At 33.2% G+C, this 12,148-nt stretch overlaps 2 protein-coding genes across 5 annotated transcripts in view; one reads left to right on the top strand and one right to left on the bottom strand.

The window, feature by feature from the left end:
- rdgB (retinal degeneration B) overlaps positions 1–6,177 on the bottom strand; it is a 26,594-nt gene extending 20,417 nt beyond the window's left edge. The window contains exon 1 of the mRNA XM_069114209.1: positions 6,036–6,177. The gene's annotated coding sequence lies outside the window, so the exon portion shown is untranslated. The remainder of the gene's footprint in view (positions 1–6,035) is intronic.
- Positions 297–12,148, top strand: LOC138180405 (contactin-5). Of its 4 annotated transcripts, none has more exons than XM_069114257.1 (7): positions 297–387; positions 6,513–6,793; positions 7,563–7,853; positions 7,926–8,116; positions 8,190–8,319; positions 8,428–8,568; positions 9,616–12,148. In XM_069114257.1, exons 2-7 carry the CDS (start codon positions 6,751–6,753, stop codon positions 9,777–9,779), a joined length of 960 nt encoding a protein of 319 aa, XP_068970358.1. In that variant the 5' UTR covers positions 297–387; positions 6,513–6,750; the 3' UTR covers positions 9,780–12,148. The 4 variants fall into 4 exon arrangements, with proteins under 4 accessions (XP_068970358.1, XP_068970361.1, XP_068970357.1 ...); XM_069114260.1 differs by lacking the exon at positions 297–387 and adding an exon at positions 6,216–6,307 and having other exon boundaries at positions 9,621–12,148; XM_069114256.1 differs by lacking the exon at positions 297–387 and adding an exon at positions 6,216–6,307.

The raw sequence follows: 12,148 nt of genomic DNA, 5'->3' as shown, positions 1-12,148 counted from the left end.
TCGTAGGAATTTTCTTCTTGTACGAATTTCTATTCGATATTAGAAGATATTTTGAAGTACAAGGTAGATACTGAACGAAGATCATTGACATGATTTTTTGTATTACGTCTCTTAAGTTAATAAGCGAGGTAGTTCTCACAGTATCTAGATCAAGCATTTCCTTTTCTAGAATGGAATAGAACAGGCATATCCTCGGTGCTTATCTTCGTTTCATGACAAACATCGCACATCCGGCATACGAGTATACAACTTCTGTGACGTTTGCAAATCGACCGTATTTATAGCAGTCCTTCCGCTCTTCTCTCTGTACTCACTGTGAAGTTTCAATCTCTGTTTCGTGGAAATTCGCGGCACAACTTCGCCGATCAACACGCACGTTCCAATCAGGTACGTGCGACATGTACAAACATTTTACATATCGAGTCGTATTGCAAACAATATCTTATTTAAAAGCGCGATATTTTTCATCGACAGACGTGCAGTTTTAAACTGTGTAACATCATCGGGCAAATAATCCGTGTTACATAAATGTTTCTGTTTATCAAATATAAACGTTCAAATAATACTGTTTTATAATGATATTTCTTGTACTCTTATAGTCCGCCTTTGATTGCTTCGAAATACAGTGGCTTACGAAAGTATTTGAAAATACATGGAAACATTTTCTGAATCGTATTATGCGAAAGATTTTCTAGGACATGCCACATAATGCGACTGTCACGATCAAAAGTTTGAAACAAATTCGAAAATGTACGAAGACGATAGAACATGCCTATTGCAAATATAAGTCTCAATATTCGTTGCAATCACTAATTAATTATATGTTTAAAACAATCATTTTATGCTATGTACTAGTTTTTTTTAAACGTACATTCGCAATAAATCTCTCGCAACTTTTACGTACATTTTCAGATTGGTTTCAGATTTTATCACTATAGTTATGATAACCGTGTTTCATTCTTCAAAAGCTTTCTATAATACAGGTAATATATTCATAAAGATTTTCTATAGCGAATGTCCAAATACGTTCGCGAATTATTGTTATGACAAATCAACGTATGTTCGAGGAATATCTCCACTTAATTACATTAATAAAAGTAAGACACCTCGTATGGATAAATGCGCAGTAGAATAAATGAATCAGCACTCGAAATGTAGTTTATTGAAGCGCCAGAATGTCTGGGGCCAGTAGAAAGCGATAAATACGTAGTAGTCCATATATCATGGTTTATGCTAGCGTTACAATATCCGCAACATTATTTTGTAATTAGTTTTTCTTTCTGTGTGAATCTCAATAAGAAACACGCTCGAGATTTTCATGCGCAATAAATTTCTGAAACTTTCTCCATTAAAATGAAACAACAATTACCGGATACGCTCTGACATTAATCTCCGACGTTTTAATCTCGCAAACAAAAGGAAAACGAAACGAAAAACATTTTCGCTGAATTTTAGTAAGGATTTGAAATATTATCGTGGTGTGGCGAGTGTCGAAAGTTGAAAATAGAATGCAAGGGAGCGGTGACACAGAAGAACAGATAACAATAATTTAATGTCGAACACACGAAGGACTCCCGAGATCTATTTCTTTCAATAAATCCGTTTTCACGGAAAGCTCCGCAGAAACGTTCCAACTTCTTGATGGAACTTCGAACCTTTGACATTAACCGAATAATTTCCAACGAAGCCTCTAAAATTTTTACGACTCCGAGTTGTAAACTGGAAGTACGATAGTTTAAAGAAGAAACTATCATTGCGATGGGTAGGAGGATATTTCCGCTACCGTCGTAAAACCACGGGAGAGAAAATAATTAAGAGAATCGTGGATTATTATAATTAATCCGTTGATGACATGAAAAACGAGTGGAGCAACGTAACTTTGCGTTTTCATTATCTGTACATTGGAAATGCAGAGTGGGTGGTAATTTTCAGTAAAAGGTTTGCCTGGGGAAAATTCAATTGCTCGTCGCGAAGTTAAATGAAAATGAAATAATTAATCTTCCGACAAGGACTTTGTCACAATCAATATTACACGATGATATCGCTGCGATGTTCAGCTCTCCCTTTGGAATCAGCTACTTCGAAAAGAAAGAACATTATTTTTAATTATTGTCGTCATTTTAATAAGATTTTGTATAAGAATTCGAAGATGAACTCCAAATATTTATGAAATTATTTCAGTAACTGTACCAGATATGCATAAGAAACAAACTGGAACAGTGTTTTCGTGGCAGAAATAATTCCAGTGAAAATAAACGAAAATGCGAGGAGTGAAATTACGAAGAAAATTGAGATCGGAAGTGCGGTCGATAAAGCGAACTAAAATGACTCTTCTTCTATTCCAAAAATCGATTAACCCAAAATCTTAATTAAGATCATGTGAACAAAATCAATTAAAAAATTTCATTAATTACGTTACATTTCATCTAAAAATTCTTATCTATCTAAAAAAAATAATTCTTATCTATAATAATTTCCAGTCTCATTAATATATTTGAAGTTTGTGTACTATTGCTATCGTACTACTTTTGTACCATTAATAATATAATGGTCGTATGTTAAATCTATTTCTTTTGAAACAAATCATACGTTTACGTCTTCGATCTTCGAGACATAGATCTGTAGATATACATATATATTTCGTCTAGCGTGTCAAAGGAGTGCAATCATGAAATGGCGCAAAATGGAAATGATGATAATTACTGCTCGACGATAGAGCAGGAACAATAGAATCGCGTTCGACTGCTAGCTCCTGGAAAACAGGGATACGTCGATGCGCCTTGCGCGGCAACCTTTGACATTTTCAAGAGGACGGGTCGAAGTATTTCCACCCTTCTGGCCTAGGTACAGCCCGCTTTTCGTCAGCCCGACATCCGGTCGTGTAAAGGTGTGTGTACATGGTGAGGCGAAGAAGGTGGTTAAAATGCTTACAGAAAAGAGAGAGAAAGGAGATAATTAAAGCGTATTGCGCGTTAGGAAACACGAACGGCCGAGCATTTTTTCATTCAGCTGGCGAATCGTAATTGGAAAGTTACGCGGAAATCCTTTCGATTTGCAGTGAAGGGCATAATGAAAGTAAACCGAGACGAAAGCGAAACTAGGTCGATAAAATTCTTTTTTGCTGCTCCTTTTTCCCCTTTTCTCTACTCCTTTTTAATGAACGTTCCAACTTATACATAATTGGGCGATGAACACCGGGGATGATCATGGAATTATTTCGAGTGTCATTGATGCAACGCTCAGTTTTGATTCAAGACGATGCACCATGATGTTTACATAGATTGTAAATGAGATTTGATCCGGTTCCTGATACGACCGCAATTGTGAGACTACAGCGCGACTTTCGCGCTTGAGAATAATAATGGAACCTCCTTTGACCATATTTTTTCTTGGAAAGTAATGGACGTGTCATATGCTGCACCGTGCTTCACGATTATAGTTGTCTGACTAGCCGAGAAAAAATGTCCAAGAAATTAGATTTAGTTTAATAAAAGGTAATTAACTTGAAACTTTATATTGTCTGACTACGCAGTATCTAGTCTATCGAAAGGCACGATTAAGTATACTCTCTTCTCTTTATCAAATTGTTGTTAAATTAGACGAACAAATTCCTTTACTTGAACAATGCAATCCTATGAACCATCCAACTCAAGAATTCTTGCCATTTATAACTTGGTATTTTATCACGATACGATAGTACCACCGTAGACGTCCATAAAATTTTTTAATATCAACAGAATGCGAAGATGAATATTAAGGTAGACTTTATGAAATAAATTCTTGGGCGATAAAATCTACTTAAAGGCCTCATAACAAATACAGATAAAACAGCAAATGCAAATATCTATATAAAAGAAGGTACGTACCAACAATATACTCATGACCGTTCGATTATTTCCACGACGACATATCAAAGTAACAGTTTAGTCTCTAAAATCTAATCGATGTATACAAAAGACCAAATCTTGAAGAGTTTAATTAATGCAGCAACTTAGATTGTTGTGTAAATTGCACCTGTACAGCGTAAAAACGCTAGACTGCATTTACCAAATGTCAACCACGAGGTGAACCCTGCCAATTCGTTTCCATTTGCGATTAATGCACAGGAGGAGGAAACAGAATCTCCTCTAAAGGGTAATTCTAAAAGGTTGCTTGGAAACTGAAACAATTCAATTTCAATATAACGAGAGACGAGAGGGCAGGCGTAACGATATAGTCAACCACGGTCCACAGACAATTGCTCGAATCTTCGTTGGAATGTGATTAACCACCCTATTCCCTTCTGCATCGAGACGAGCCAGTAATATCGAGGAATTATTTTCAGGCACAAATTTTTTTCTTCGATGTGAGTATAAAAACCATAAGAGTTCATCGTACTCTCCAGACACATCAGCTTCTAGTCAGAAATTCCGTAAGAGGATTACATTATCCTTGTTATGTGCCATAGCGTGAGACTGTTTTCCATTAACTTCCCTTCACGGTTCATTATCAGTCAAGTGTATTATGCTGACATTGAGGTGCATTTACCGACTATCTTTGCGTGATGCACTTCATATGAAATTAATGAGAACGGTTACCTGTGAGAACGAATCGAATTAACGCATATTAAACATGCATTAGCGTTTTATGAGGATACTTATATGAAATAAAGATTACATGTGGAATTATAAAGAAGTAAGATAGTAGAATAGGAGTGGAGATATATTGGAATAGATTCGTAAATGTTATGGAAGTTGTTGATTATTATATTAGTGATTTAAAAGATTGTCTGAGAAATGAGTAGAATGATAACAATTTACAAAAATACCAATGATCTTAATACCTCTTGGAATTCGTATGTTGACCAACGTAATTAATTTCGCCTTTCCGGTGTAAATAAATGCCACCGCCGCAAACCACGTGTCCACGTCGCTAATTACAATCTACGATAATTAGAAATGATGTACTACACTGACGCGATGTTAATATGAACACGTAATGTGTAAGATTCGCAATTAATTCTTGAATGAGAAAAGAAACGTAGCTACTCGAATGGCCAAAAAGAATGAAATACACAAAATTCTTATAAAAAGAATTTGAAATTTTTAATTTAAAATTCTTAACTGTTGAAATATTATTGCACGTATAGGTATAGAAATCATTCTGTACTCTACATCATTAATTAAACTGCTAGAAAATTCATATGTTTTAAATGTTTCTGAAAGAGTAAGTTTGAATTCGATCGATCTCCCAATTTCTTGACGTCACTAGTTACGTCACATAAACGAGGATGGAAAACGTCTGATACAATTTCAATGACGTAGCGGTGCTTTCTAACCCTTTAGAAATTTAGAAATTTATATATTTATACGATATGGCATATAGCAGATAGAAATAAAATATATATAAATCCTATTGCACCCTTTAATAGAGATTATTTTTAGAGATTAAAATATGTTTACTATGATAATAATATCTTGCAAATGTATCCCCGTCATAAAAGTTATAATTAATTTTATTTAATTTGCACTAATTATATAGGGATATATCGATCGAAGCATTCTATTAGTCTGTTATTGATGAATAGCGCTAAATTTAAGAAAGATCACTGTTCGAATAGGTTTCAGAGCACGCTTATGAAAGTGACTTTGTATAGTCCCATTTCAATTACATTCTCCCCGAAACATGTAATAAATAACTAAATAAGAATCAGCATTTGTTAAAATTGGGAAACTATTCTTTAAAATAAAACAAGATAGTGTATATTATAAACAATGCAACTAACAAACAGTTAGTTCACGTCTAACACATTTGCATTTCCTTACAAAACTGTCATAACAACACGATTTTACTACTGATAAAGTACAATCTACTTCTCATTGTTATGTGAAATCATAGTGTTTGATACATCGTATAGATAATTGTTGCATCGCCAACAGCGTTTTTGTATAAGCGAAAATACGTAGTTGGCAATAGATCTGACAGTTAAATTCTTTGAAAAACTAATCGATCATGGTTACGGTGTATCGCGTGTAGCATGCACTGTACATACATACCAATTCACCGAGAGATTTCAACCAGTCCTCTTGTTTCCTCGGTTCACTTATACAATAGTATTCATATATGCACACATACAAATGAGAGCAATCATAGGCAACTACCGCGATTATCCCATTGCGAGGTGTCTATCGTTTTTGTCTGGTTAATCGCAACAAAGATAGAGGAAAATATGGAGCAGCTCTTCCTCAATCAGTAAAGCAGATTCAACCAGTTCTGATACGAGTATCGATGCACTTCTTCCCGCGTAACAGCGATTCAATTTAATAAGGTAACTAGTCATTTCTAGACCTTTTCAATTGTTTGAAACGATGTCACGATCTAAAATAACAACGGCACATAAAATGAGTATTAATGAAAAACCATTTGATCCTTTCGATTCGTATCATTCTAATCGATACATTTAACTTTACGTCGCGAGATCTTTTCACATATTTAAACAAGACGGCAGCTGGCTACCTTCAGTTTTGATGCAGTTGCAGCCCTGTGTTCTGATAAGGTTCGCAGCACCACCGCGAGAGTGCGCCAACTGCAACTCAATAAAATCCAAAGAGCGCCGGACGGGCGGTGTTCCGCGATGCGTGATGAGTTTGACAGCTCCCGCGTACTGAATGTTGTTTAAAAAGTATAAAAAATCGATCAAGAGATGTGACTAAGAAAAAATCCTTAACACGTTTCCGTATGCATCCATGGGAGATCGTCTAATATGGGAGAATGGTTGGTCATAGAATTATCACGCTGATACTCTTTCTGGCAGGTAAGCACATAATATTCGTTCAGGCGTAAGTGCACCTGCGGATCAATGTGATACTATACATACGTTCGGTGTTCGTGCGCTTATATACGTGCAGCGTATAAATCGGGCTAAGTACACGATCGTTACGATTCAGGGTCGAGTTATGCAAATTTTGCCGTATATCTCGACTTCCCGAGCGGATTATGTGATTTTTTTTTGTTCTTACATCCTTTAAATGTTTAATCAAAATCGATAGCACAACGACGCATCAATTTGTATTTTTCTATCGAATTGCTTTTGTAGTTCTTATTAGTAATATTAAAGCTTAAAAAATACATATAAGTTTTCGTAAAAACTATATTTTATTTAGATACAGTTATACAAGGTATCAAGTACATTCAGTGAATATAATAAGCTATAATTCAAACTCGATGTTCAGATGCTTAGATTATTATAAATATTTTTTCTATTAGAAAAGGAAGAATTGTGGATCCTAATATTAGGTACATCAATTAATTTTTATATGTGTTCATTTTGTAAATTGTATTAATAAAAACGTATTTGTTTAATGTCTCAGTGAATTTTATTTATATTTTTTATTGTAAATAATATTTTAAATAATAATTTAAATTAATTCATAATTGTAATCCGTAATTTATATCTTTTTATCTATAAATGTTTACCCTATAAAAAGTATTAGAATGCCATTCAAAAAATAATTCTACATAAAATTATTATACAAATACCATTAACTTCATAATTTAATAATTATGTTTTGCAATGTTTTTAGCATGGCACAAAGCAGCAACTTTAGTGCCAATAAGATCTGTGGCTGTAGATATAGGTCAGAACTTGACATTAGCATGTGCAGAAGAAGATGCACTGCCACAGTCAGGAGAATCTGTTGGAGTGATGTGGATAAGGGAGGGACGGGAAGATGGACAAATTGAAAGACTAAAGGTTGAGCCTAATGGAGCTTTGCAACTTATTAATGTTAGTACAGATGATGCTGGAAACTATTCATGCACTCTAGATGACGATCATGATGCTGTCAAAACTAGAATCAACGTACAAGTTAGAAGTAAGTTACTTAAATTTAAATGTAATTTTAAAGTAATTGCAGGTTTATATTGTATTTTTTACTCTATTTCAGCTCCTCCACCAGCTTTACACAATGTATGGGTTAAACCATCAACAATATTGGCAAATATTCTTTGGGAAGTAGCTGGCACAGGTGGTTATCCTATTATAGATTTCACTGCCGAATATCGTCTTAAACCGAATGTGGGTGAAGAACCAGAAGACTGGAAGCCTATTGTTCCAACGCACATTCCTCCAAATTCTGTAAACAATTTTTCTTTTAATGAAATCAGCTCTATACCACTGATTGTAGTTATTAAAATTGATAATTTTATAGAGGCAAATTGATGTGTATCACTTGGTGCCAAACACTACTTATTCATTTCGAGTCTGGGCAACAAATCAGCTGGGGAGAGGAGAAATTGTTGAGGTTGAAGGTCATACTCAACACAGTAGTGAAGAATTAGGTACATAATTTAAACGTGATAACTTTACATGATCCTGCATGTAAACAAATTAGTATTTATATAAAATAAATACTATTGCTTACTAATTATAATTGACAATTATTTCAGAACTTGCAAGACATCTCTTAGCAGGTGTAGAAAATTTTGACACTCGTGTCTGGGTGGCAGCAGTAGGGATAGTTATGGGTACACTTATGATTCTTGGTATAGGTACTTGTTACCTCCTCTATCGTGAGTGCAAAGTACCCTGTAAGCATTTCCTGGTAACTTTATCTAAAAGCTTTTGCTTCTACTCTTTCTCTTTCATGCTATTTATTTCTGCTGATGAAACTTATTTCCTTCTATGCAAATAAATCAAAGTAGAATATGCTAGATTATCTAAGTTTGAAAAATATAACATGATTATCTAGAGGACGAAATCTGCAGCAGAAACGATAGCATCACTAACCACTTAACTTATCTATGGCCCTGATCTCTAGCTTTCTTTACATCAGCTATTCTCCTTTCAATCAATTTAGTGCTATTCTAATACAGTGCCAATTATCTTTCACTAATATTTCCCTACTGCAAGCGCTCTGCAAATTAGCATTTAATGAATTTTCTAGCGTTCAACTTTTAAAATTTACTAGCGTTTAATAAATTTTCTTACCAATACCGATTTAACAATAACACTTTTATAACTTTTGCACAAAACACTTTACAACATAAGGCACTAAAATAATCTGTAACATATTTATATCTTTCTATACAGTTTGCCTGTCAGTAGCACCTTTCTTACTCCTCATAGGAATGAAACCTATAACTTATGAATGGACTTTATCAACCACCAAACTTGCTCTGTTTATATAAAGAATTTTTATCTTACTCTCTTACTAACTATTATATTTTCAATTAAGAAGCTTTGGTGGTTTGTATAAAATTTGTTATGCAGAATGATTAGTGTCATGAATAGAAAATATTATAATAATAGTAATATAGAGCATTATGGCCTAGATAACATTGTGTGCTATTAGTAAATCTTTGACTGTATAAAACTTAGGTCAAAGGTAGCACAAATATATTTGCTGGGTAAGCAATATATTTATATATATGAAAGATTTCTCAATGTGTTTTCATTGATTTATGATTATATATATATAGATTTTAAATTGAACATAGGATTATTCAATTGTTAATGTAACATAAGTTGTTCTTGAATATCCATGGCCCAGCAAACACTGGTAAAGGGAGAGGGTAGAAGCTAATATAACTCATGGCCCAGACCAATGAAAATTAATCTCCGTTCCCGAATTGCAGCGCAGCTGGAGGAGCAGGAAGTGATTGAACTTGTACCCAATATCATTCTGAATCCAGGATTTTTCGACGAAAGAACAGAACACATTCCTCAAGATGAAAATTTCAATAACCAAACCACTACACGCTTAAACAATAATAGCGTTGTGCAACCTATGCGACTTTAGCGACTAAATATTTAGATTTCTGTGGCTAATTTTTATTAACAAGTGGCTTGAGCACAATTTATGTGTCACCTTAAACGTAAGTAACTGGAATTACAAGAGGCCTCGAATCCGCCAAGTATCACAATGTGTAGAATCAGATAAGCAATGAAGATGATAATTATTGCGAAAGTGGAAATTTATGTTTATAGTCAGAAAATTGAGAGACGCATCATACATTCCGAGTATTCTAAGGAAATAAATTTTTCACTTACAATACAATGTAAAGTGTTCAAAGCATATGTAAGACTCTGCTAGGTTTTGTGAAATGGAGTAGCACATTTTTGAGAGTGTTTACCAGGATGTTCTAGCATTAAAATTCGATATCGTTGCTCAGTTATCGAGCTTAAAGTCAAGAACTCCTGTAAGCGAAAAAAGGAATATTCTTAGTAAGACTGTAATTCTAAGAACAAAAGGCAAATTTTTGAAGAAACTGAAATCATACGACATTAATATTAAGCGGCAAATTTTTGTCTTACGTTCTGCATGAATTCATGTTTTTTACGCAATTATTTTTAACCATTATCACCGAACACGAATGAGATTTTAATGGACAATATCATGCAGGGAGTAAGACTTTTGCCAATAATACACATCATCCGATTAAAAAAATTTTGTCAAACACGAGGTATGATTAAAGGCTTGCTTACTGCCGTTTTAAGGTGTGCAGAAGTCGTTGGTAAAAAAGTTCCTTTTTTGTGTCTTTATAAAAGTTACTGTTTTTTTATTTATTGTTATACGAATGCATTTGTTTTTTAGGGAATATTTTGATAATGCTTTCTTCCAAAAAAATTAATATAACGGAAGTCAATGCACCATATGCTCTTTCTGGAAAAATCCTGTGAATCAGAGAGTGTACAGTGTAAAAATCATAGTACTCTAATTATAAAAATAATTCTATTATGTTAATGTTATTTCTAGTAATATTATATTCTTCATATTTTTAACTTTGCATGTAACTATTCAAATATGTCTAATGCTTCAACATGCTTTTGCACTACCTTAATAACAAATGCAATATCCACTGCTATTGAATTATAAAAAGCTATGAAATCAAATTTCATCAAAACCAAATCTTAACAAATACAAAATAGCACAAATCCATGAAAAATAAGTTTCGGTACATAAACTTTTTAGGAAAATGAAAAAAAAGGACATTCAATAAATCTTCATAACATTCAACAAATAAAAATTATTCATGATCATCATTCGGTTCAGATTAGTGGTAAATATAGGGCAAAAGTAGAATAGGTTAAAATATTTTGGATATCACCTTTGATAGAATCAAGTTTGTAATCGATCGTTAAAACAGATCTTTTCCACAAATATTCATTTTTTATGAGAAGTATCGTCTCGAATTGCATACAAAATTTAACTTAGTCAATCAATGAAGGTTGATGATTTTGATAAAAGTTCTTCCTGTACAAACAGATACATACATAGTTATTTTCCACAATTTACATGTAGTACCATATCAGAATTTATCATTATGTGAAATATGTTATTAAGATTGTGGTAGTAGGTGTTGAGACTTTTCTTAGTAAAAAGTAATAACAAAAGAGGTCTATTTTTAATTTATTATTAACTTTGAATTTTTTAGATGAAACTTTTCTCAGGAAAAGAATCAAGATAAATTTGTTTACTTTTATTGCTTTTTATTGATTAATTTCAGTTAAAACACCATAAGTGATGAATATGGAAATGGTTGTGGAAATTGATTCTTGTGTGTATTAGTCTTTCATGTGTTAATAGTAAAGCTCATAATATAAGAAACATAATACCTTAATGATTCTACTTAAAACAATTACATAAGTTAAATATTGCTTTTGTCAATATAAAAATCTGACAAAAAGCAATTTGGTGCACGCAGGTTGTATAAATATTGGTTGTGCGTTGTTACATTGAAGCTTTATGATCTGTTCTTCCCTGCAGTATAATCTTATAGGGGTGAACAGATTCAATTCGGCTTCGTACTATGCACTCTGTGTTGTGAATGGTATATATACGCGCTAATGAAAAAATAATATGATAATAACAATAATGATAACAATATAAATATATATATTTATATAGCCAAGGCATCATGATATTTTAGCTATAAGCAAAGACAATTTTTTATATAAATAATAATAATGCTGAAATGCGATGATGAATATTTATCTACATATTCATATAGATAATTTTGTGCTATGATATCGAGCTTCAAGAGTGATCTAGTAGATATGCTCATTAAGAGTATTTCATGTAGAATATCATGTTCCTCTCTCCATTTAGAAGAGTCGTGTTTTTTCACTTTCTCAAGGATTGTATAAAACATCCTTCATTTTTACAAA

Source organism: Bombus flavifrons, chromosome 5 (genome assembly GCF_040668555.2).
Source record: "Bombus flavifrons isolate JBK064 chromosome 5, iyBomFlav1_principal, whole genome shotgun sequence".
Lineage (NCBI taxonomy): Eukaryota > Metazoa > Arthropoda > Insecta > Hymenoptera > Apidae > Bombus > Bombus flavifrons.
The sequence above is the reverse complement of the archived record's forward strand: the minus strand, read 5'-3'. Positions and strand labels throughout refer to the sequence as shown.

What these genes read in the sequence shown, in the direction of transcription:
- LOC138180405 (XM_069114257.1), top strand. Translation starts at nt 6,751, where the DNA reads ATGGTTGGTCATAGAATTATCACGCTGATACTCTTTCTGGCAG. An exon ending in AATCAACGTACAAGTTAGAA is followed by an intron (nt 7,854 to 7,925) that starts GTAAGTTACTTA and finishes ACTCTATTTCAG; the next exon opens with CTCCTCCACCAGCTTTACAC. An exon ending in TCGTGAGTGCAAAGTACCCT is followed by an intron (nt 8,569 to 9,615) that starts GTAAGCATTTCC and finishes CCCGAATTGCAG; the next exon opens with CGCAGCTGGAGGAGCAGGAA.